The sequence below is a fragment of the Mixophyes fleayi genome, chromosome 6, assembly GCF_038048845.1.
Source record: "Mixophyes fleayi isolate aMixFle1 chromosome 6, aMixFle1.hap1, whole genome shotgun sequence".
Lineage (NCBI taxonomy): Eukaryota > Metazoa > Chordata > Amphibia > Anura > Limnodynastidae > Mixophyes > Mixophyes fleayi.
This window is the reverse complement of record NC_134407.1, coordinates 36,066,974-36,093,436: the sequence shown is the minus strand read 5'-3', so window position 1 is coordinate 36,093,436 and position 26,463 is coordinate 36,066,974. Positions and strand designations below refer to the sequence as shown.

The window sequence follows — 26,463 nt, the reverse complement described above, 5'->3', positions numbered from 1 at the left end:
GAATGAGTGTTCCTTACTAAATAATATATCTCATACATTGTTCAAACTGATAACACGCAGCGCACTAGAGGTGCTGAGACATGCAGACAGCCTCATATTGAACCAGCCTGTATTAGACTTGTTTTATTTTTCTTTTAAAACATGTTCTAGCAGGAATTAAAAAACGGATAATGGTAGAGCCTTGAGAATAGTCTTATTAAATGGATACTTGTAGTGACTAGCAGGCTACATGGCAATGTGTGATGGCTAGGGACTTAAGTAGCAGGAGGAGGTGGCAGAATGGGGATAACGCAGAATACAGGCAAAGCTAATAATAATTTGGATGACTATTGTGTCCATATTCTGAAATGATCTCTATTTAAAGAATGAAAGAATGGGAGGAAAGTTAAATAAAAATAAAATTGACTAATAAGGGCTGTACATCCATATTTAGCAAAAATAAATTAAATATCACTGGTGCCGAGAGTTAGGACTATGTACTGTGTCACACCCATTCAGTTACTCTTCTATAGTGACCCCAATATTTATAAAGGAAGCTCCGGTTTAAGCTTCCTGGTTCCGCGATTGGTAACTGTATGGACTTCTGTATTGGTTGTACAGTAATCATATGGTCAGAACCATTATTACATTCTATTTCAATGCCATTGTATGCAATTTGATTGTAACACACTTCCCAGGCTGAACAACACTGCCTAATTGCAATTAAGAATAATAAGGCAGGCTGGATATACTGTGCGACATGCGTCATGCAGGTCCAAGTAATCTAGTTTGGGAGCTTCCCTCCAGGTAGGCTCCTCGTCTTTCATAAAAATACTTATCACATATAGAATATCTTTAGGACAAAACGGGTACATAACAAAACCCACCATGTGACATAGATCCTAGGATAAGGATTTGTCTAAACATATTGTTTTCAAAATACGTGAGCAATGATGCCCACATGGGTACCCATCAAGGATCTTTTTCCGTTTTGCCCCACACATTGGCCGAATCTTTCAATACTCGGGCCAAGTGGCTAATTCACATTGAGGCCTGTTAGCGGGGGCGGTAGATGGTGTTGCATGGCCTTAAAATACGGTTGCACGTACGAGAGTGATCCAATCATTCATAAGACTAGTGGAACATTTTGGAGTTACCTGCGTTGCATATCAGGCTCATCTGCCAATATCAGAGCCCAGACACCTGCTAGGCCAGCATAAAAGGTGGTCCCCTCAAAGTGTATTTATATATTAGATTTATTTATGCTTGTAGACTTTAAAGAAAAGTGTTTTTCAACATGTACATTTAATGGTTTATAGATAGGCAGATATATAACATGGATTGGCTTTTTTACTGTATTTACAGGCAAGCATTAGATACACTTGATGTCGCGTTCCAGGAATTTAAATCACACACATCTAGTTATTGCAGACTCTCCTTCATATATACAGTTGTTGTTATTACTGCTTACAATCTTCCTCTCTTTCAGATAAGTAAACTTAGAATTGTTATGTAAACTGATAAAATAGTTAGTTATATTCACACAGGTTTTTCCCTAGACTTATAAAAGAAAATAGCATAGTAGTGCTGGCGCTGTGCACATTCATCATGCTGTATGTACTACAGTGTTAATATAACTTGTCTTGTTACGATTTACAAACAGCATCGGTCTCTTTACCTGTGGGATCCTCTACAAGAGCGCCCTCTGTTGAGCTCAACTGAAGTCTACCAACTGAATAACTTCACCTGAAAAACTGTCATGTCCTGCAAATAGGACGCTATGCAAAATGAACTAAGCTAGACGAAATCTAAGTGTTATGTGACAATATATCATTTGATACAAGTACTTAAACAGTCTCATAGCAATACAGGCAGACAAACGAGATACAGATGGGTTCTAACAAGACGAAGGAAACAATTGTGCAGTGTTTGCTTGAAGCTTGTTCATTTACATAGGAATCAATCAAATAAAATAAGCGTTTTGCCCAGGAAAAGAAGCGAGAGGAACATAGTTCCAGTATAAATATAAAGGGGGGAGACGCTCCTGGGCAAATATTTGATGTCAATAAACTTTGGACCCACTGCTTATAAGACCCTCGGTTCGGTCATGTGCGCAATGATAACTCCAGTGAGGAATAGAGACTGTTAGTTTTATTATTTTGATCATAATGCCGACAAAGATGCCTATGCATTTAAAACTCAATTGGCAAATAAAGTCACCTGAGTAAGAATAGACTAGAAACCAGTTTAATATTGGCAGTTGTATCTAAAGTGGATTATTATTATTATTTATTTATAAGGCGCCACAAGGTTTCCGCAGCGCCGAACACAGTACAAACAATGGACAGTACAGGGAATAACAGTACAGAACAATAAACAAATAGTACCAAAACTTCAGAGGCTCCAGGCAAAGCAGATGTAACGGAGTAGGAGCAGAAGAGAAGGTAGAGAGACAGGAGGGAGAAGGGCCCTGCTCATAAGAGCTTACATCCTAAAGGGAGGGGAAACAGATGGCCAGTACAAAGGGAGTCAGAGGGGGGGGGGGGGGGGGGGGAGCAAGCGCGCACCCCAACAGAGGAGGAACAAGGGGATGGGAGCGAGCAAGGAGAGAGGGTTAGGTGGAAGGCTGGTAGGCTTTAAGGAAGAGATGGGTTTTGAGTACCCGTTTGAAGGAGCACAAGTTAGGGGACAAACGGATGGAGCGTGGGAGGTCATTCCAGTGGAGGGGCCAGCTCAGGAGAAGTCTTGAATTCTAGAGTGGGATGAGGTGATCAGAGTGGACGAGAGGCGACGGTCATTGGCCGAAACGCAGGGACATTTAATAATTGGGGGCTCGCTTATGAAGAAGGCTCCACTCTCCCTTCTTGCTCACTTCTCTTTCTCTCCTCTTAACCCCTAAATGCTTTTTATTTTCTCTAATTCCAAACAGTTTGAGAATCGCAATATGCAATGAGCTGAAAATAGTAATTGTGGTAATGGATGCTTATCATGGAAGGTTACTGCTGAGCGTTTCTATAAATGATAATACACAATTAAGGGGCAAATAAGACTAATATTTAGGTATTTCATGAAACGAAAGCTCATCTGTTGCATACACACAATGGTGGTGGCCATCTGATGAGCTGAATAAATATTTATGAGAAAGCAGCCTATCAATCCATCAGAAACTAGTGGCACAAAATGCATCAGTGAAACTGTAAAGTAGAAACATGCATCGCAGCGTCCTTTTCTAATGTCATGTGCCCATTTTTTCGCAAATACACTGCATTTAATTGACGTCCAAGATTGCTTTGTCTGCAGTCGTGTGAACGTTTCCACCAGCCGATGGAGGGGGGGGGGTGTTTCCTTGCTGAATGCGAATTACTTTTGCACCAACACGCAAAAATTAGATTTTGTTTAGTGGGACACAATTATTTAAATCAGACAAAGGGATAAAGAAGCCATATTAATAGTAGTGTTCCCTAATTTTGGAAGGATTCACAGCTTGTTATCCCTCCCTCTAAAAGGACTTGAAGTTTCTGCCACCACATCTGCTATAAACGGGATGCACCCTGCACCTTCCAGATGCAGTTCTACAGGATAGAGCTTGATAGAGCTTTTCTAGACCCACGTCGACCAATGTAACAAAAAGCTTGAAGCACACAAAAGCAACAAATGTAGTAAAGACAGTCCTGATTGAAAATGAATAAAGGGGTCATTCTAAGGTGTTAATAGGTTGGACTTTGAAGTGACGTTTCACTTTATTCACAATTCTTATTTTCAGGTGTATCCGCAAACTCATAAAGCTAGAATCACATTCCTTGTCTGGGGACGGTTGTAAAACGCGTGACGTGCGCCTGCACCCTGACATGCACTAGACACAGACAGACTTAAAATACAAGCTGATTTACATTTACAAATATATAGGTAAGAGGTTCAGGAGTTTAGCAGTACTGAAGTTACTTGGGATAAAGTTATGATCCTGAGGAGGGATAATATCCTACACAACTGACTTCCAGGCAGCTATTCCACTGATTTACATTGCAGTCGGCCTCTTTTAGCCACCAAGAATGGCTGATTATGGAATGGAATGGAGACTTACAGATATATATTTGTGAATGTTATTTGTAGCTCTTTAATATAGAGGAACCTGCACTTTATTTTTAATGGCCCTTTAATGTAAACATTTTATAAAGGAACATTAATATTGACAATAAATTTCTGGATGCAATAATACTACTACACTTCCTCCGATGCACATAGACCATAGTTTGCCATGTAATTATATCCCTTCATCTATATAAAAGATGACCACTTTATGTACAACAATATCATACTGGCTTTTGCAACCACTTAGTGACACTGAGCAAATGAAAATATTTGTAAAGAAGTACTATGCCTTCTTATCATTGTTTATTTACTTATAGGGCGCCACACAAGTTCCGATGCGCCGTACAGTAGGTACTTACTTTTTGTTGGTTGTCCGTACAATACAGTTACGCTCGGTCTGGTCCACGGTAATACTATATACATCCTTTGGGTAAGGCAGATTACGAATTCTCCACTGGAAACTTGTTTTAGTATCCTTCCGCATAAAAACTGGCTGGAAAAACAGAAACACGTATAAATCAATCAGTTTGGATGTTCTTCTTAATAAACAGAATCCTTTCACTTATTGAAGCACATCTCAGTTTGTTATACCTAGAAACCCATACTCCACTATCAATACATACGCCATACAATGTGGTTATACGCAGATCAGTCATAACCATCAAAATATTAATTTAAGTTTTATCATGTCCCTTCGCTGTGCTATGTTCCCAAGAGTACAGTAAATGCATGAAACACCTTAAAGAGCAACTGTTGGGTGCAGACTGTGGAAAGTGGCATTTTGTGGGCTGTACCAATATTCATTATAATGTAGCCCATTCATTTCCTTGGAACCAATGGTCTCATGGATATTTGGCCATGACATGTCTCAGTAATGCAACATGAAATGTGGTTCTTCTCACAAAATAGCTCCCGTGAATAAATGACAGGTGCAATTTAAGCCATTCACGGATTTCTCTGCCACAAGATTTATAGAAGTCTAGAGGCAGTGTATCTGTAATTGCAGCCAAAAAGGTGGAATTAAACAGCACACCAGCATAGTATTCACTGGAATATCTCCAAGCCAGAAAAAGCACTGGCCAAACAATTTATTCAGAATTTTGTGGAGTGCATATTCTACTAACGTACCTACCACTATAACCGATTACAACGAGAGCAGTGTTTTGCATTTCTAAATAAACTTACTGAGCTGCAAGATACTATGCTGTTTTCAGACATACTTTTAATAATTCTCATCTGAAACCAAAATTATATTTCAGCATTAATTACCTCTTATTAATCAAAGCATTGAGGGTGTGCAGTTATAGTTTGTGGTCATATCAGTTATACATACATTGGAACTGTTTTCCTTTAAGAAATCGGGCTGTAGAGCTCCTATGACAGGCAGAGGGGTTTCTCCAATCTCTATCTCCCATTGACCGGATGCTCCCAGGGCAGACTTCTGTCTCCATTTCCGAACTGTAAATAGGACAACAATACAATAAAATCAGAGAATATAGTATTTAGAGAAAATATAAGTACCCATGTCAACATGCTGACTGTATGAAACTACAGAAGTAAGTACTAAGAAGTGCCTGACACCACATCTTCCTGGACCAGTTAATACTCTGTGCTGCTGTTAATGTTTAGATGTTCAGTTTGGATCCATGTTAACCTGCTTCATGGACACAAGGGGGTTGGAGGAGGTGCAATACTCTGTGCTGACTATATTGTAATCCTCTAATGTTCCACCACTTTATTTTCTTATTAGTACCTAGTTGGAATAGTGAATGCAATCGCTGCTCCAAATAACCTAAAACAATTCTATGAGCAGTAACTTCAAACGAATACAATAGAATGTTAAATACTACATTCCGAGATCTGGAATATGCTAGGTATCCAACAATTCAAAAGTTATTAAAATAAAAGCAATATAATAGTTTTTATTCACGTGTGTTTGAGCAATGGAGCTGTTGGTTTTCATTACTGACAAGCACCATAAAGGCATGTAGAAATAAATATAGGTTGGAAAGGTCAATATTAGTCAGATTCCCAAGTTTATTCAGAATCCTACAGCCAGAGAACAAATATGTAATCTGCACCGACTAAACACAATCATTTTATTCCACTATGACATTTGAATTTGCAATAACTCTTTGTACATGGTTATTTATATATTCATCTTCCCTCTGTTCTGGTTTTGACAAGAGAGGAGGAGAGACGGATACCTGTATAGAGAACAGTGCTATCTAAGGAGAGTCCGGCAGACAGCGGACATGAATTGTTCACAGAGGCACATGTATAAGGAGACATGGCCTTCTTTCTCATCCCTGGTCAGACATCTGCCTCTGTAACACGCCCATATACACCGTCAGACCATCCGCCATGGAGATCGGCGATGTATATACGTATATGACCTAGAATTGCAGCTTTATTTAGGACTGTAAAAAAATTATCTTCATTAATGGATACACTTGCGGAGGGGGATGAGGCAATTTACAATCTAATATATAGGAGTCTAAACTCAAAATGTAGGGATAATCACATGCAGTATTGTTTGTGGAAGCCACTTTAAATCGGGAATATAAGAAAAATATCAAGTTAAATTGTACCGGACATTGCAGCATTGAAAATCTAAATACACTAATGTGAAGCCCAATTATGATGTGCAGTTGTACACATACCATTCTTAAAAAGGTAATTCACAAATCCTTGACCTTTCCTCGCTAGTTAAATGCTATTTAAAGCATGTAAATGGGATGGAACCTATTATTTCCAATGACCCTTAAACTTATGAAATAAGTTTAGAAAACTGATCATGAATATTTAAACTATATTCACTTACCCAACAGTTCATTCGTCTTGTGATCATATTCCTCAGCCATTTCTTTGCCTTCTGAAAACAGATAGTGTACCTTTCTTATGCCTAGAAATATAGAAAAGGACTTCTTAGAATAAGGAAAGGTATGTAGTAAAAAGTGTAACGTAATAAATAAATAAAAATAAAAAAATCATTAAAGTTGGTGAAAGGAAAATACATGCAACCTGAAATTTGCAGCTAATTCTTAATTCGAGCATATGTCAAGTGATATGTCTGTCCTGTTCTCAAATATATACCTCGCTATGCTACCTTTCTAACACACTGCACTGTCCAGATGGGGTAATAAATGTATTCTTCTAATAATTATAACAGGTTGCCCATCCCCAGCAGAAGTAGAAACCAATAAAGAAAATGTACAATATATTGAATTACAATCCACTAGCTGTAATTTAAGGAACAGACTTCCATAGCACCCAACATGGTGCTCGTCTGTACAGTGTGTGCTTGCAGCCGCCTTGCACCCCTGAGGTCGTGCCTATCACTTCAAAAGCGCTCGGCTGCCCCCAGCCCATTTTTCAAAAACAGGCAAACCCCAAAACACTTGTGCATAACCTCTGTAAGAAACACTCCTGGTAATGGCAACAATGGCCCTGGCTGTCATGACATTTCCCTCAAGTCGGGTCAGTTAGATGTATGGGATGCTGTCCCTGCCGTATTACTGTACTAAACCTTAATCTATGTGGCCTTTATACAAATTGAGTCCTGTGTAGAACCATGTGATTTTAAGTGCAGAGATATAAATGTCTGCCCAGGTATCCCAAAATGTGACATATATTGCACTAATAATTGCCATCTATGGCACAACCATGTGGCAATACAGATACAAAACCAAATACCGGACCCATGAGAAATACACAAACTGCATTTAGCTTACATGTATGCAAGGTTAATATTTGCAGGCATCATGCAGCATGTACATGTCATAGCCTCATAGGTTGCATTTTTAAACGCCTGGCCTAGCCATCCTGCCTGTTCCCTTGAATGGGTAACTGAAGTGAAAGAGTGAGGACTGACATGTAGGGGCTTTAAGGTAAAATCGCCATCTCTGCAGCAGCCTATAACCAGCACGGACACAGAGGGCAGCCATGGTGCTAGTAAAGCTACGTCAAGCACGTATGTGAAGTAAGATGTGACATTCACCGTCCTGCAAGAGACAGGTCTTCTTGGCTGCTCTCAGACTCTCCAGCCACTGCTGAGCCGCCATCTTTCCCTCACCGTCTCTATAGCAACCGGCCCCTAACAACCCCTCGGACTGCCGCCGTTACTATGACAACAGAACCGCCTACACCTGGCTATGTACAGTCCAGGCCTCACACACCCCTATATGGTAGCCCGACCCCCCACACCCCGCGCTCCAGTAATAATACTACTGATGATAACACTGCAGTAATAATACTACTAATGATAACGCTGCAGTCATCGCTGCCGCCCACAACAACATCCGGGGTCACCCGGAAGCGGCAGTGAGCTAATTAAATCCGTGCTGCGGACCTGTAAGTAATAAGGCTGTAAGCAGAGAGTGATCTGTGTCCACCCAGTGTAGTGTTTGTTATAGAGGTCACATTGTGATCCTGAATATAGAAACCATCCCAGGTCCCTTGGCTGGTTCTTAGTATGGTTTCAGACAGGATGGGGCATGCTGGGACCTGTAGTTCGCAACCCCCCCCCCCCCCCAGAGCCACTGGTTGTCTAACACTGATATATCACAACATTAGTGCTACTGGCGATAACTAAACGTCTCCATATGCTTTTGGGTGAGTTGAAATGCTGGGATTTGTAGTTCTATGACAACAGCTGGCTGCTAATGTGGATGACTGGTAATTGTCCCGCATTTACAGCCATAGTTCAAGGTATTGGAAGATTTGTCCCTGGAAAAGTCTTTACTTTTTCAGTCTTGTCCCACTTTACAGTAAAATTCCTTTCTGTCTACATGTTCTATGTAATTGTTATCTAGTGTTATTCTCTAGGTGTTAGTAAGTCAGTGGTAATGGTTGAAAAAGAGTGTTTCAAATAAACAAAACCTATAATATAACTCGGTACACGTAAAATATGGCGATTTTAGTTGTCCAAATTTCACCAAAACCATATCATGAATGTGTACGGCAGCTCAGCAACAAAATGTACCTGGAAATTATTTAAAATGTTGGCAACTATGTTTGCAGAGTCTTGCAGCTCCCCACAAAGCTGGCTTACAATGCGTAGATTGAATCCATTTTGGTACAGGGACCTATTTTTGCTTGTGTCGTTAAATCTTAGCAATTACTTTGTATTTAAGACTTTTTGAAACCTAATTATATATTTCAGTTTACTGTGAAGCTATCTGTACGTTATACGTAAATCATTATTTATACTTAAATTGAGCAGAGGTAAAACACATAACTTGGAAAAGAGTTTATACTCAAACATAATGATCTGACACTAAAGGTATTCATGTCAATGTTCTTTGCATATTTAAAGGATTTAGCTCATACTTCTACTTTTACATATGGGAAACATGAAACCCTAACCTGAGTCACAGTATACAGAGCTCTGGAACTCTCATTTATTATCTTGAAAACATGATTTGTCAATTAATAAGTAGTTTTAGATGTTATCAAGCTCTGAAGCTGTATTGGACATTGTGTTGACACTTTTTTACAAAAAACAAAACCAAATCTAACTTTCCCATCTGTTACACTTCTGTCAGGATAATTTAGCCTTGTTACTGTGTAATAAATAAAGTGTTCTTCTGTGACAAGTTCTGGTTACCGGTTACTTTTAATTATTGAACACATACAACTATATTTTGTTTAGCACTTCTGTAGTTTCATTGATATTTAAATCTAAAAATTCCATGTGATGCATAAGTAGATGTTGACAGTCCCACTAGTGATGGATAAACCTTTGGACTTGTGCCATTACACACAATGTGGCAAAGTTGACATTGAAGTCACCTGTTATGTCTGCAGATGGTCATAGTTATATGGGCATCACTGTCTTCCTGGGATGGGAAATTGTCCTATTATTTTCATGCACAGTAGATAGTATTTTGGGTTACAACAAAATTGGGCAACTTATGCCTTGTGATCAAATAAGCCACTAAATAATTTCTACTAAATAACTTGTACAGGTTTCAGCTATGGCTATACGGGTGCTTTGACCAGCAGTTAGTCGGTCACGCACTACGGCGGTTCATCATTAGTTTCCTAGTAGTGTTACACGTGCCTCCCTGCAGACCCACCTACAAGTCATACTTTTTGGTAGTTGGCGGAAGAAATTGCAGTATCTGGCTGTTTGTGGGACATAATCACCAATGCACAGAAAGACGTGTGAGCAGAACTGTTGTTTATGCAAAAATGGAGTTTACTAGTAAATGCTTCTGGTACAGAAGGTTCTCGTGCTCTGTTAGTTGCAGTACTATATGTGTATTCATAGCTGTGGGTCCTTTTTCCATTATCACTTCCCTTCTCTGTCCATGAGGAGTGCTCCTAATGGTCTACATTAAGAGCTTACCATGTGATGCTTAGCAACCCCATATTTCCTTAGGTCTTGTATGTTTGTTTGAGAGGTATGTTCTGTTATCAGTAGCTGATGGGGCGTGCTGGTCCTCTATTTCCATTTGGAGGCTCTTGGGGTACCTCTTGGTAAGTTCGCTCTCAATTTAAAAACACATGAATGTATCACCCAGTATATAGGGAGTCCCGGTGTTTAAAGTTAGGAACACCCTATTAGCAGAAGTGGCATGTGGCTTATCATGCATTTGTTAATGTGTGTAACTGAGAATTCTGCATTTTATGTACAAGTAGAAAAAAACGATCTTTTACTGGTTCACAGCAGTGTTGCTGGGGGATTTTTTTCAGTATTTTTCCTATTGTAACAGACTTTTCACTGTATGACACATAGTTTGAGACAGGGTCACATAGCCACCCGGAGTGGGAGCTCACCACGCAACAATTTTTCCCTAGGGTAAAAAACTAGTAGGAAGCAACCTATGCACTGTTATTGGTTATATTACTTAACTCGTACTTCATATAGTGAACACCAGGTAACTGGATTGCGCTGTGTAGGAAACACATCTTTAGCACTATAAGCAATGACAGCACAGGCTGATCCTAAAGGTTATGCTGGATTCAGCGCCTGATCAATATTAACTGCACCAGAGGAGTCTCGGCCCAGGACTGAGTACTCTACTGGTTGGAATAGTAATTGAATGCACTGTCCATGATTTTACCATTGTGTTGTGACTCCTTTTACTATATATACATACATTCATTTATCTTTTTCAATAGTGTGTGTGCATGGAACCGAGAGGTATTGTGAAAGCTTTCCCCAAAGTAAAAAGGTTGAGAGAAAGCAGCAATTCCATACAGGACACTAAAAAGATTAAGGCAGATGTTGATATACAAGGTAAGATATAGTATGTAGTAAATAAGAGTCACTTTATTTTGTTTTGCATATTCAACATGGTAAATATTACAGTTATCGTGCAAAACTACAGAGTCTCATGTGTTTCACATGTACATATGTAAAGATCTAGCAGTCAGGATGCAGCTTTTGACCAAAACTGTACTAATAGAAAGGACATATTTCAAGTATAAAATAATCCAATTTTTAGAGATCCCAAACATAACATACAGTGAAAGCTATATACAATGGGGCAGACTGAGGTAGCTGTTCAGGTTACTTCTTATTTTTTGTCTGTGATTTTAAATCCAATAATGATTAAAGAAACAATACTTATATAGCACATAATACACATGTCTTACAATGGCTTGTATAATGGATTATAATGGGTGCTTTTTCTGTTGCCTCTTCAGGTAGTAGAATGCTTAGGGCTTCTTTGATGAACGTGTAGTATTAATAATAATCAAATAAAGAAATTCCGAGCACAGACCCTAGCTATTTCACTGGCTCTAGCCTTGTCCTTGTTATCTATGTGGGTGTCTTTAATTAGAGGATGGGGGAGCATATGGGTTTCTTTGTCCTGTCGTACAGTGTACTTTCTGACCTGTAATTCCCTCCAGTAAATAGTCAAAGTTGACTTTGTCTCCTGTGTAAAGTCTTCAGTCAGTAGGTATCGCTACAGCAGAATCATGACACATATGGGCTGCGGTGAAACAGAGCCTGTAGGATCAGTTAGCATGGTGGATTTCTTTTATATAATATTCCCTACCACAGTCACTGGGGCCAATTTAATCATAAGTAAATCAGCCTTGGACCATGGGAGGAAACTTACATAAACACACGGAAAACTTACATACTCAATGCATTTAATGCAATGCTAAGCACTGTGATACAATATGTGTATATTACTTTTCCTTATATATAACAATGTTTATACTATTGTACCGAGTCTATAAAGGTTTACGCTGACACTAATAAATCTTTTCTTTTATTTGTACAGAGACATTTTTCAATGGAGTCCATGCACACGTCCTTCAGGCGGGAATTGGCCAGGCCAGGTCAGGAATATTTCAAAAACAGATTATTCAAAATGGCGGCCAGGTCTCTCCTCAGTTTTCCCCAGAGGTGACACACATTATAATAGATGAAGGAATGGACTGTGACCGCGCCTTCAGACTGCTAAAGCTGCAGAAACTCCCCATGGGTGTGCAGCTTGTGAAGTCCAGCTGGTTAAGCCTGTGTATAAAAGAAAAGAAGATTGTAAAGACAACAGGGTACAGCCTCTTCATCCCAGATAGGTATGTTCACATATCAACATCAGGGGTATATTTACTAAACTGCGGGTTTGAAAAAGTGGAGGTGCTGCCTACAGCAACCAATCAGATTCTAGCTGTCATTTTGTAGAATGTACTAAAAAAATGATAACTAGAATCTGATTGGTTGCTAGCCCCAGGAGTTTTTGTTTCTGCATGTTGAAAAATATAGAACTTTATTTTTTCTGATTATTTGTTTAAAAAAATGGAAGCAACATGTTGGTAAGAACGTTGCTGCGCCATACAGTGAAACTATATCATTATTAGTGAACGTAGGACTTTGGGGTAACTGAAGGACACATTAGATTATATACTATTTATTCAGTGTAATTACTGATCTGAAATATATTAATACAATGGCAGTATAGACTGCTTACTAATAACTGATTGCTGTCGCTATGAATTCAGATGGATGCTACCTAATATATTTAACATAATGTTAAAAAGTAATCATAAAGAAACAATGCACCATATAACCAAATTGTTCATTGCTAAATATAAATATAGAAATTACCATATTTACTAAAGAGCATTAAGTATTTTTGGAAATATAATATTTTTCAAGACTATTTATGCAGGTATGTATCTGTTTATAAGAAAGTATCATCAACATGTTTATATCTTTAAACATATTATGATGTAAATTACAAATATGCTGACATTGTTTCATTATTGAAGTGCATGGTTTTGATTAGATTTAATTTTTTCTAAGAATATGCCTTCTTTTTACAGCATTGCAACTGATTAAGCTTGTAAAGTATTGTTGGTTATTATGAAAAGGCTTAGTTACCGAATCTATAGATATCAGCAGCGATAGTTCTAGTAGTGATGTGTGGATGTATCTGAAACCCGCAGGTGCAAGTGGGGAAGTGTGACCGCCACAGCCTAGTTCGTAAGACTCTAACCCAGTTGTCCCTGTGTTGTGAAACCGGTATTATTGGGATCTAACTTGACCTCACTAGCAAATTTGAGTCGTTGTGATTATAAAAAAAACTTATAGTGAGATTTGGTGGCTACGTGTGGCCCACATCACTAGCAGGAAATTAATGGAATCACTTTTTTAAAAAATGTTTACTATTTGGAGTCAAACGGATTACTAGATCCAAGTCTGTATGGATTTGTTGCTAGGTGATCATGTCAAACAAATCTAGTTGGTTTTTTTAGCTTGTTAATTAAAGTGATTAATCAGGATCACTGGTAATCGCTTAGTAAGATTTTAGCAAAACATTGATATGGAAACAATAAATTAATTCAGAAACTGAAAATTCTTAGTTCTGACTCAAAGATGGAGGAATTGATAAAGGGTTGTGTAAAGGACAGGTGTAAGCTGAGATGAAGGGCTGGTAACCAGTGGGGTACCTCGGGGAACAGTCCTGGCTCCTGTTTATTTAATGTTTTCATTAGGGATATTACAAGGGAAGGTCTGTTTCAGACGTGGTAAAACAAATGCGTAGTGTATAGAGAAAATAGAGGAATGGACTAAAGTGTGGAATCTTATTGCATCAAATTGTAAAATAATGTACATGAGACACACAAATCCAAAAGCAGGTTACAAAATGAATGGTGATGTCCCTTTCCAATGTCAACAACAGAGGACAGGGACATCTGAATTGTAGATATGAAGGTAAGTAAGAAGGGCCATTAAACTGACATGGAGAGGCAGCACATGTAAGAAGCTGCTGGCTGCATCTCCTCTATGTCCACGTCTGCTCCTGCATGTGAGGGTGTTGCAATGACATTAAACACACTGGATAAGTGACATTATATGTCAGTGTTGTAGGTGCCCCCTAATCATTGGTGCCCTAGGCAACCGCCTTAGTTCCACTAATGGGAGCGACGTCCCTGTAAGTAAGCAGTGGGAAAAGCCAGTAGTACAAAAACGCGATATATCCACGGAATAAACTCTCAGTAGTTATGGTGGGGACTTACAGTAAAATAAATAACGAATACACAGGACAAACATATTGCTCTTGTTAAGACGTAGATAGAAGGTATTATAAAAAGAAAAAAGAGAAATATGCAACCCCCCAACCCTGCTCCGAAAATCAAACACACCTTAAAAAAAACAAAAAAAACAGGGCAGACTAGATTGACTTGTAGGTCGTGTGATTCTGTATAACATAATTTTCTGGCTTTTATATTATTACTTTCTTTGAAGTGCGGATGTTCAAGCAGCTTTTTGTGTGTGTGACACTTAACCTAGGAGCAGGGTGTGAAGCAGTTAGTCGCCCGGCATTGTTATACTACCAGCTGTGCCCAGGGTTGTTCCAGTGTTGGTAAATATTTCTAAATGACTTCCTGAAAGCTGCTTCTAGCTTTCCTAGAACTTGCTCCCAAGATGTCCTATTATCACATAATAGTTATGTTCCTACTTCCACTTATGTCAGGTATTCGCCCTGCGGGCATAAAAATACAGTGTGTCTGAAACTTCAATAGAACCACAAGTGAAGATGAATCTTAAAATAACTATAATCGTGTGGCAGGTACCTGGATGTGAAGAGCCAGGCAGAGACTGAACAAAGAGACCAGGGTATTGTGAGTGACAAGAAACCACATGATGAACTGCCACAACCCACAGCCAGCTGCTCACACGGGGAACCGGCTCCTGATGTCTCCACACTGAGCGACGGCAAAGTGATTAAAGTACTGGTGAGGTTTCTGCAGAAAATCAACTGATTGATACTATATCGTGTCTGCAAAGAGGCGCTTCTCATTGTGAAGCAATTGGATGGTTTAATATTGATGCAATGTATAGGAAATAGCATTAATAGCCTAATTCAGATACATTTAAAATGAAGCGATCTTTTAAAATCCTCAACAATACTTTTAGTTTTATTACTTTTTAATGACAGTCACCTTTTGATTTTACAGAATTAAAATTTAGGTTGCATTAGATTCTGATGGTCAGTTTACAGCGGCATCCTCTCTTGGAGTATCCTGTCGAACTGTGTTCTGTCTGACTTATTATGCAAGTTTTGCTAATGACCTGACTGCCAACGTGCCTAACAACAACACAGTAGAGATCTTACCTTGAGGGGGAGCTCATCTGTATTTGTGATTAGTGCAAAAATAAAAACATCACTTTTTAAGGGAAAAAAAGTAAAAATAAAAAAAATTCTAATAAAATAAGTGATATTCTTGTAATTTGACCAAAAAATGGCAAAGGGCCTGTTTGTTTCTGCACCCGAGACCCTAGAGAACATTAAATAGATAGGGAGATGACTTGTGGTATCATCTCAGATGTCAACCAATAAAACAAAATACCGTAGAGATCACTAATGGTAACCACAACTAGTGAAAAGAGGTTTTCCAATTCGGCTAAAATTGCAAAAACAACTAGCAATTCCGATAACCACTTGTTGGAATCAATGGAAAAGCCATATCTTCATGTCTGCGCCCAACTGAATGACATGATAAGTGCCAACTTCACTAGAACTCTGTTTCTTTGTTCATTAGTTTTTGTTTCTGTTTTGAGGTTTATTTCTGTTCGTTTAGGTTTTGTTAGTATGACTCACTATTACATTTTACGTGTAGGAATACCATGTAGTCCCTTCCAACTCTCAATACACTACATGCGTGTCACTGATATTGTAACTACCTTAAAGTAAAGTAAGGCCACTATTTGACATTCAAAGATTACCTATTAAGTTAAGTATAAGTACTTCATTAGTTGTCTGTATATTATCCAGGGAACGTTCTATACTGGCTTTGGTATATAGTAAAACTGACCAATCAGATTTGGGTGGATTCCATGCATTACACATGATCACAGAATACTACTTATTTGGGGTCTGACATTGCACCTATTCTGGCGGGTCCCCCAATGTCTACCACCGTCCAGCTATCTCCTAAAAAGCACACTTTTAAATGAAAACATTCATCCCATCAGTTAATAATGATATTTATTTCTCTTTGTAAAGACATCAGAGGATGAGGGCAGCGATGGAGAAGAGGTCAGTGTAAGTCAAGGAGATCTGGATGCATTAATGTCTGGCCAGCATCTCGCAAAGAGCACAGAGCGTGAAAAGACCAGTGAAGCCGCGCCAACAGTGGCTGGAAAGTGGGTGTGTGCTCACTCCTCTGAGAGCAAGAGGGAGAATCACAACCAGTTTATCACCGACAAGCTGGAGGTGCTGGCAAAGGCTTACAGTGTTCAAGGAGACCGCTGGAGATCTCTGGGCTATTCAAAAGCAATCAATGCACTTAAAAGTTACCATAAACCAGTCACATCGTCACAGGTAAAGAAACACAATATACTGGTGCACCATTAAGTAGGGTCTTCAGTAATTAACACTTTCATATGATTCCTTTATATGCACAGACAAATGTTCACCTGTCTTTTGATAGCATATTGGAATAAACATATTTTTGGTACAACATATATGGGAGGGCATGCAGTCATAGGAAGCAATATTTAAATCAACTACCTCACATGCTAGAGCCAGCCAGCTGCAACAGGAGAATGCACAGTTACAACTCATCGCGGAGTGGGGGTTTTATATTTTCCATGTATACTGGAGGAATGTTACTAGTTATACATATGTGCGGCTAGAGGTCTTCATTAATACTAGGATTAGAGTCCTTGCTTAATATAAACAAAAGAGACTCGGTGGTTAAAGGCACTATTTGGCTGGAGAACCTTATTTATCCATGTGTCTGTGATCTTAAATAAGCCAACATCCTTGACCTTAAAAATGATACTGTTTAATTCCCTAGGCAGGGAGAAAAATGGCTGAAATAATACTGTGTATATAAAGTAAAATAAAATATATATATATATATTAGTAACATAATTTAAAATTACTAAACGTAATTATCCTACAATGTGTGATATATTAAGGTAGCATATAGAATGAACAAGTGCATGCATAAAACTTATGAGGATAAATTGAGAATTATTTACTGCTTCTACCCATAAACGGATTTCTTTTCAACTCGTCCATAGCAGAAATCATTTCACTTGTTAAGCGACATTAGAAATATCATGCACAAAGCTGCAGTGTGTTCACATCTCTTTTGTTTTTAGGAAGCTGCTAAAATTCCTGGTATTGGTAAGAAAATGGCTGAGAAAATTGAAGAAATACTGGACAGTGGACACTTACGTAAACTAGACCACATTAGTGACAGCGTTGCCAACCTGGAAGTGTTCTCTAACATCTGGGGAGCGGGCGTAAAGACAGCCCAAAGCTGGTACCAGCAGGTGTGTACTGAGTTTAACACCCTAATCACGTGTGGTCACTTTACGGAGATGGCTATAGTGTTCTTTCAAAGATGTCTCCCTTATTGACTATGAAAGACTTGATAATTTATATCAAATTGGATCCAGGAAAATTACTCTTCTGCAACAAGTCCATTAGTCAGTCATCTTTCACCCTCATTCTATATAAAATGATGTTCTCTTTTGGTTGTATTATGGATTGCTCTATTAGTCTTTACACAAGAAACATAAGATGGGAAAGAAATCTTTTGCAGTGTCTGTAAATCTGTTATCCATAAACAATAACAATCCATTTCTCAGGGATTTCGAAGTCTGGATGACATCCGTACAAAGGCAAATCTGACCACGCAGCAGGCCATTGGCTTAAAACATTATGAGGACTTCCTAGATCGCATGTCCAGGGAAGAGGCTGGAGAGATCAAAGAAACTGTAAGACTCCCATATTCCTAAATTCAAAACAGCAGGTTTTGTGTGAGGGTAAATATATATATACATGTGTGTATGTGAGACTTATTTCTCAAGTACTAGTAGAATAAGAAATTGCTTCTTGATTTTCCAGCTTGAACAACAGTATGAATGTAGCAATAGTGCACACAGTCATATTTGTGGATGATGGACCATGAAAGCTGCTTGTTCTATTTATTTATTTTTATTTTTTATTTTTATGTCCTCTTTCCTAAAATGACTGTAAGTATGATTGATTTTTTTTAACAATTCTTAGTAGATAATGATACCCATCACCTCCCTGTAACACTTTTATATGCTCCACTCTGTGACCTCAATTACAAATTAGATGATTTTGATCAAAGCACATTTAATTCATCCTTACCTTTTACCCATGCTGGGATCAGTGTCCTCTTGCATACAGGACTGGTATAGAGTAGGCTGTATGACATAACCACCCAATGCTTGGAAGCCTCTTGTAAACTTACTGATGCACACTGTACTCCAGTATATTGAACAGTCATTATATGCTCCCCTGACCATAGGCAGTAAGTGAAAGACCGACTGTTGTGTTTTAAGAAACCGCAAAACGGTCTCAAGATCATGCCCAGGGCAACACCTGTTTAGATCTGGCTTCATTTAGTAAGGATATTAAACAGGCAACAACACAAAAGTCTGGGAAATTAAATAGGCAATTTTTGCCAAAAATGCACCACCTAAACCTGTGATTTTGACAAGTGACTGGCCTATTAGGAATCATTGCATAGTGATGATTAACGCTTTAATCCAGGTGCATCAAGAGATTGTACAGTTACAAGCATCCTAAATTAAAAACTAAATATTTTGTTTTGGGTGAAATTAACGAAGGTAAGCAAAGATACAAAACTTTAACCCTCAGAAGCCTCCGATGGACCTCTCTCTTGCTAAGGTCGGCATTTTTCAGACTAACAGAGGTGAAGTGTTTGCAGACGAGAGGATCACACTACTGGACTATTTCAAGTGAGTCAGCTTTAGGTAAGGGTTTCCCCAAGGGAGAACTCACCCTGTTTGCTCTATATGGGGGCATATTTAATTAACAAAAAGTAAACTATAGGTAGAGATGGAAAATATATTTTATATATATAAATAACTAGACATGTTGATCGAGCAACAAAAGCCCCATCCATTGTGCCTTACATGAAGACTGCACTGTAAGAGTCTTGGGGCATCAGCTCCACCTGTATTGTTCGTACACCTCCCTCCTAGCCTACGCTTGTATTTATCTGGAGCTCGCTTAGGAGGGCTGCCTGTGTGTAGTTCAGAAGGTATATTGTGTGTGCCTTCTGGTGACCATGAATACACTGCAATACAAGCAAGGTGCAGCCACTACAAAGCACAGAATGCAGCTGGGACATAATAGATCGTCACTTTGTTAATAAATAGTTGGCAATCTATGAACAAATTCCTGGGCTTTCTCTTTACCAAGGCTAAAGTTGATTAAAATAAGGTTAAGCTACATCTGAGATCTTTCGCTGCTGGGAATGGGACCAGAAGACATGGTCAAGCTGTGCAGATAAACTCTGCTTTACTCCAGCTTTTGTTTTCAGGGTATTTGTGCCTTTTGCCTCCGAAATTTTCTTTCTCTCCTATTATTCGGTCACAACATTAATATATTCTGTTAAGAAAGGGTTTTCTCTCCCACAAGCTTCTATAAGAGCACAGCTCTTTGTGATGATCATCAGGACACACTATTTCAAAGACAGTCTGTTGGAGCAAATGAAAGGCAGCGGAGTTCGAATGTTGGTGTTGAGTGACAGGATCCCTCGGGGTGGGTTGGAACGAGCCGCTTTATGTTACACCTGCATACCCCCATCACCGTGGAAGCATCGGTCATTGCGACGCTGTCACTCAGCCACAGAGCCTGACCTCAAAGAATGCGCACCGAACTGGACCCCACTGAGAAACTTGTTCCCATGCGTATGATTAAAGGCCAAAGGCTCATTCCCCCACTGCCACCCCTCCCTTTTTGTTCAAACACGGTTGTCACGTAAAAAGATTTTCAAGAATGACTTTCCAATTTCAAGTACCTATTTTCTCTCCGCCCCATCTTTTGAAAAGTCAGCCAGGTTGTTGTGGCTGCTGTAGGAGGCGGAGCCAGGCCCTATTGTTGTTGTTGATTGGATTACTTGTCCCGGGTCTCTAGGTCCCTGTGGGTGCTGCATAGGAGAAAGAAGGGATTAAGGGATTAGCCACTGTCCTTGCTGTATGTCACATCAAGATCTTGGGGGGGCTTTGCACTCAATTGCTGTGTAGCAGGTCTTCAGAAATCTTCATTAAAAAGAGACAAAATATGCATTAGAAAAGAGTTGTGACCTTCTTAAGCATGTCACCAGAACACAAGCCAGAATTAACGGGTTTATTCTGCTAATGAAAGATGATCCTTAATTGTTATAAGGAGATAAAAGAAAAAAAACAACACAGGAAAGACAAATTAGGAAACTACAAAACAAACCCTTTAGTATGTTGTTGATTGCAATATATGGGAAATATCTGTCACACTGTAATCATCTAGCTACATTTTATTAGGACCACTAATAAACACTAATACTAGACATACTAAAATATAGTGTCAGGCGTTCAGTGACCCATCAAATAATCTAAAAATAACCAAGAACCCTGAAAAAGGTCAGAGGCTGACTTTGAATATCCTTATTGTTTTACAGGAAGTAGAGCATTGTTCCTTTATAATGTAAAACAAAACCAGTTGCTTATATGAGATGATCCTCACATCCAGCTATTTACCATCACTGACAGTTATACATTCCATCACAGAACACTGTGTCATGTGATACCAGTGACCTCACTGCTCTCCTGTTAGAAGGGGGGACAGCAAATCATTTGTGAATCATGTTAATTAAAATATGTATCTCCTGAGTAAGGTCCTTATTGACCAGAAAGGTGTTAATAGTTTTTTTAATGAAATATATATTACTTTGATATTTAAATGAGCACATCTGTATACAGAGGGTTTTCTCCCTTTGGATGTTCCCCATACTTAAAGCGCCAGATGCTGATTTTGAAAGACACTTTACATGTGCAGTAACCAAGAAACAAAACAATCGGATGTTTGCTTCCATTACTCTAACTTGTACTGGACTGATCAAAGCTTATTGGTGGTTGGTAACTAAACTTTGCTCTAAATTTACCAATCGCTCCTGTTGAGTGGGATATCACATGCGTGTATGCTAACATCAACCTATTAACTTGTTACCCAATATATTTGCTGGATGTGATTGTTCCCGCATGCACCATACTCCATATGTTTGCATAGACTGATGCATATTTTGCTGTTACTAGTAAACTGTTGTATGATTTTAGGTTGCTGTCCTCTTTCATGCTGTAGATTGTTACGCTAAAGTGGGACAGCACATAAAATTCCCTCTAGCTTTTCTTAAGAATCACTTTAGTAGTTTTATTCTGGTTTCTTTGTGTTCAAGAATTGGACATTTACTACTATCACTACAGAGGGACAAACAAGTGCCACAAAATAGTGTATCACGTTTACACCATGTTTTTATATCTAGATGGTTTTTTACCTAATTTTTATTGAATGTTACTTTTAAGTAATTTTTACTAGCTGTGAATCTCGTACGTAAGAGAGGTGCTTTTTACCTTGATTGTGCATATATTATAGGATTTTGTGGGCATATTTTTAGAAATATTTCTTTCTGCTTTCATTCACACACGTAGTATTATATCTACTGTATTATATCAGCCTAATGGCGAATCTGTGTTTCCCACAAATGCTAACAAACTTCTTGTGCTTATGAGCTGATTGTCTATGTGTACGTGGGTATATGTGTGCCTGATGTAAACCTGGCACTTATACTACTGATTCTTCTTGAGGTGCATATGGACATAAGTAATCTATGCCTGTCATATTTATGTTACTTGTTCTAAAAGTGCGCACTGTCCGCTTGTGTATTTATCACATTTCATCTGTTAATGGTAGAGCAAGTTATACGACAGCCAATACCCATTGTAGTAAACCGATATTCCTGCTCTAAACCTGTTTATACAAAAAGGCAACTAGGTGAATATGTAGGCAGCACTGTTGAGTCGAGAAATACAGTTTTCTCCTGTTTAATATTATTTTATTCCCTTGTTTTTATTTTACTACTTTGATCTTTACCAATATCTATTTTTAGTCCTACAAATAATAGAGGCGGAAGTGTTGGAAAACGTGCCATGGGTGCACTAATGTACTGCATAATTCACTCAAATACCTAGGACAGCAGCACAGATTTCATAGAAGATTGTAGTAGCCATGAATGGAGGAAAATGTTCTTGTTTTACAACGCACCATATTGACCATCTCTTGTTGTCTCTTCCAGGTCCGAAGAGCAGCTAAGGACATAAACCCAGAGTTGATCAGCATGGCTTGTGGCTCTTACCGGCGACAAAAGCCCACGTGCGGAGACGTAGATGTCTTAATTACACATCCCGATGGAAAGTCTCACATAGGAGTTTTCAGCAAACTCATTGACAGCCTTAAGTTGCAAGGTAAGTCAGTGTTCCCCGTCCATCACGTGAGAAGAAATGTATGAATTCACTTTAAACAAAAGTCTGGATCGCAAATCATATCCAAACTGTGTTTTAGGGCACTCTGAGTCCAACCTGTACTTATTTATTAATCAAAGAACAGGAACCATCTCCCTGGAATCCACGCACCGAGAAGCCTGTAATTTAGATGTGCTAATGATAAAGTGCGGCATTATTAATCTCTGGATTTCTTTCACCTGGCTTCACGGACATCACAGAAATATATGTATTTAGTTTAGACGTAGAAGAAGACAAATAGGCGACTTTGCTGTTTTGTTTTCTTTTTAATTAAAATTACTTATTTAATCTTTAATGTTATTTTTTTTTGCCTCTGTGTTTGATCCTCCCAGGATTCCTAACTGATGATTTGGTGAGCCATGAAGAGATCGGAAACCAGAAGAAGTACATGGGAGTCTGTCGCTTGCCAGGATCGGGGCACAGACACAGAAGACTGGACATCATAGTTGTGCCTTACGGAGAGTTTGCCTGCGCCCTGATGTATTTCACCGGCTCAGCTCACTTTAACCGCTCAATGCGAGCTCTGGCAAAAACCAAGGGCATGAGTCTATCTGAGCACTCGCTCAACAAGAATGTAGTGCGTAACGGGAGCGTGAAGGTCAACACTGGCTACCCGCTGCCGACGCCAACCGAGAGACATGTATTTGAGATCCTTGGACTTCCTTTCAGAGAACCGCATGAAAGAGATTGGTAGATTCAGTAATAATTTGGGGGGTGGGTCATGTTAAAATATTGATTATAAACAGCTAGTCTTTGATTTAATGGTCATCAATTTATGTTTAAATATTAATTGGCAGATGAGTATTTCAGCTTTCTTAAGATTTTAGGGTATCCATACGTAGAGTACACATCGTCTACACGGTGGCGGCACCCATTTATGTGGGCTGAACCAATTATCAGCCTAATAATTCATTAAGTACTAGTGAAGATCACTGAGACATGAGGCACAACATTATCATGTCATGGTAATGTCACTAGTTCCTAGTGGTAGGAAAGGAGTATTCTCATTTAAACAGGTTCGCCCCATAAAATGGCTGTCTTATTATTATGATGATGATGATGATTATTAATATTAATATTATTATCCTTCATTGAGGTCCGCAGCTTTGTACAGAAGTAAATGGACCCAACGCGTTTAGGTGACAGATTCACCACGTTGAATGTAACCGTCATAGGGTAGAGATGTGGAAAGTATACCTTGTACATGTTTGAAAATTATGGCCACAGACACTTTTCTCGTTGGACTGTTGAAGCTGTGATTCTGTACATGATTTGGGATGAACACTTTATAAAGACATAGGACACATCATGTGACCACCTGACGTGCGCATTATACAGTTCTAATCCAGTTTAATATACTGAACAGGACAGGAAGAGATACTGACTACTGCAACCACGTACTGTGTAGGAGAAAGGTGGGTGTTTCTGGTCTATTCCAGAAGTCCTATAATGCTTCAACAATGGAAATGTATTGATTATTAATCTGCAGCATAACACAGGTACATCATGGCTTATTATTAACATATGGGATTATCTTGCAGTCAGTAGTTGCCAACAATCCCCTGGTATGTCAGCAGACTTGTCGACACAACATCTGGTGCGCCTAGGAATATGACTTTATTATGTTATTGGGGGAGTAGGTGCAGGATATACAGGTGGTGACAATGTTTACATATTTATTTTTTTAGGAGTCTATTTATGTGAAATCATGATTGCAGTGTGATTACTATATCTCTGATAACTATGAGGCATAAATAATTAGAGCATAATAATATTTACTAGTCAAGTATTGTGGAAACAAGCCTAGACTGATTAGATCTGCCTATGAATATTGCAGCTTACTCACAGAAGTAGTTATCTTACGCCATAAATCTGTGTACCCTGATGGAGATGTCGGTGCTTTGTCATAAATCTAGGCACACGGCAGGTTCGAGCTGTAGTTGGGCTCTGAAGTGACCGTTTTGCACTATAACTTCTAGTATAGGCAGCTCATTTTTTTAACTAAACCAATATTCATCAGTATGCGGTCTAATTAATTTACTAGGATATAGTGGAATTACCCAGGGACAAGACACTTTGTTTCACTGATATCCTTCTGATTTGATAGGTGGCATTGTCATGATTATTGGTTCCGCTGACAGAATGGCTTCCAATTGTCAGCTTTTGTAACTAGACAATGAACTAAACTTGCCTTTCCTTGACTGTTATAACATCTGTTTGATCATGTAGTCATTCAGATGTTAGATATACCTCTTAGTAGATGTTTTAAAGCTGCTTTTAAAGATACATAGTGATGATGAAGCAGGAGAATTCCTAATTTATAACATTTGTCTGGGTCCTTCCCTACATACAACTTAATCCTATGGGATAAGTTTGTTTTATTAATCCCTTGTATGTGGTATTTGTGGCTGCTGTGAACGCCATTCACCTGAGGACTATCGTTTTCCAAGCAAAGAATACAGTTTCTCTCAAAATATATTCTGGTGATCACTCTTCTTTAAACAGTAGCCCAGATATACAGATTTTGAGATCTATCATTACTGGCTGGGTTTAAAAACAGCAAGAAAAATAGTCACAGGAGGGCACGCCCAGCGGAGGGGCCAGACATCCCGTTATAGGGCACCCAGGACCGCTAGAGATTGGCAGCATTTGAGCTTTAAGTAGCTTATTGTTGGCCATTGGTGAAACCTGCAGTGGTGACCACCATACGTCCTCTCAGTCCTCCTTTACTAATGAAGGTTTACAAGACGACCCTGCAAACCTGAATTTGAAGCATAAGTGAGTTTTCATAGATAGGAGGTTAATTGCTTTTAACCTGTATAGAACATACAAATATATGAAGAAATGATGGTGTGTTATATCAATCTCCTTTTGTGACTTTAAGGACACAAGTTGACCATTACTATACAGCTGGCTCTGCTGTCGCTGAGAAACTAAATGTTTGAATCTCTGGTTGTTCCATCACTGGTGTCTCTGGAACAGGGTGAGGAGATGCAGAGGTGAGGCAGGCCGGCAACGGTAGGTCTCGCCCTCTTGGGGCCTCCACTCTCCGAAGCATCCGGTCCAGCTCATGCTCAGAAGAGCAGAACTTGGATCCCTTCTGATCATGCATGGGTCTGGAGACCCTTCTAAAAACAACAGCGGAGGTCTAAGAGGCAGGAGCATCATCGCTGGGTCCTTCCCAATATATTGTTATGGGGCCCAACGATGCAGAGGACCACCCTCAACGCTAGAAGACAGCTGTATTCTATGCCTTCCAGCGAGGACGCAGCAGGATATATACAAGCCCCAAAATATTTTGTCATGTTCGCCTTTTAATAGGTTTATTTAAAAGCATTCACAAATAGCAGAAATATTATGTAACCTATAGCCAGAAATCAGACAGTAGCATTGATCAGACTAAGGCTGGGGGTTTGCACAGTACAGCATAGCTTCGTGTAGATCGCTTACTATGTTTTGCCAAGGGAGTGATTTTATATTGTAACTATGTTAAGGATGGCCAAATAATACAATTGTAAATCATTGTCAGTATGTGCCCACTTTATGTACTGTCCATAATAAATTATACTTTGTACACA

The 26,463-nt window shown here is 39.0% G+C and overlaps 2 protein-coding genes across 2 annotated transcripts in view; one reads left to right on the top strand and one right to left on the bottom strand.

Annotated features, from left to right (window-relative positions):
- DPCD (deleted in primary ciliary dyskinesia homolog (mouse)) overlaps positions 1-8,355 on the bottom strand; it is a 12,864-nt gene extending 4,509 nt beyond the window's left edge. The window contains exons 1-4 of the mRNA XM_075216278.1: positions 8,069-8,355; positions 6,893-6,973; positions 5,402-5,526; positions 4,428-4,561 (exon numbers count right to left, since the gene is read on the bottom strand). Coding sequence (XP_075072379.1) covers positions 4,428-4,561; positions 5,402-5,526; positions 6,893-6,973; positions 8,069-8,132 — 404 coding nt within the window. The 5' untranslated portion in view covers positions 8,133-8,355. The remainder of the gene's footprint in view (positions 1-4,427; positions 4,562-5,401; positions 5,527-6,892; positions 6,974-8,068) is intronic.
- Positions 8,348-26,463, top strand: POLL (DNA polymerase lambda). The gene is made up of 9 exons (XM_075216277.1): positions 8,348-8,421; positions 11,197-11,314; positions 12,312-12,609; positions 15,108-15,273; positions 16,545-16,862; positions 17,651-17,824; positions 18,143-18,271; positions 22,660-22,828; positions 23,218-26,463. The coding sequence occupies exons 2-9, from the start codon at positions 11,206-11,208 to the stop codon at positions 23,577-23,579; spliced, it is 1,725 nt and encodes a 574-aa protein (XP_075072378.1). The 5' UTR covers positions 8,348-8,421; positions 11,197-11,205; the 3' UTR covers positions 23,580-26,463.

What these genes read in the sequence shown, in the direction of transcription:
- POLL (XM_075216277.1), top strand. Translation starts at nt 11,206, where the DNA reads ATGGAACCGAGAGGTATTGTGAAAGCTTTCCCCAAAGTAAAAAGGTTG. An exon ending in GCAAAGTGATTAAAGTACTG is followed by an intron (nt 15,274 to 16,544) that starts GTGAGGTTTCTG and finishes CTCTTTGTAAAG; the next exon opens with ACATCAGAGGATGAGGGCAG. An exon ending in TGACAGCCTTAAGTTGCAAG is followed by an intron (nt 22,829 to 23,217) that starts GTAAGTCAGTGT and finishes TGATCCTCCCAG; the next exon opens with GATTCCTAACTGATGATTTG.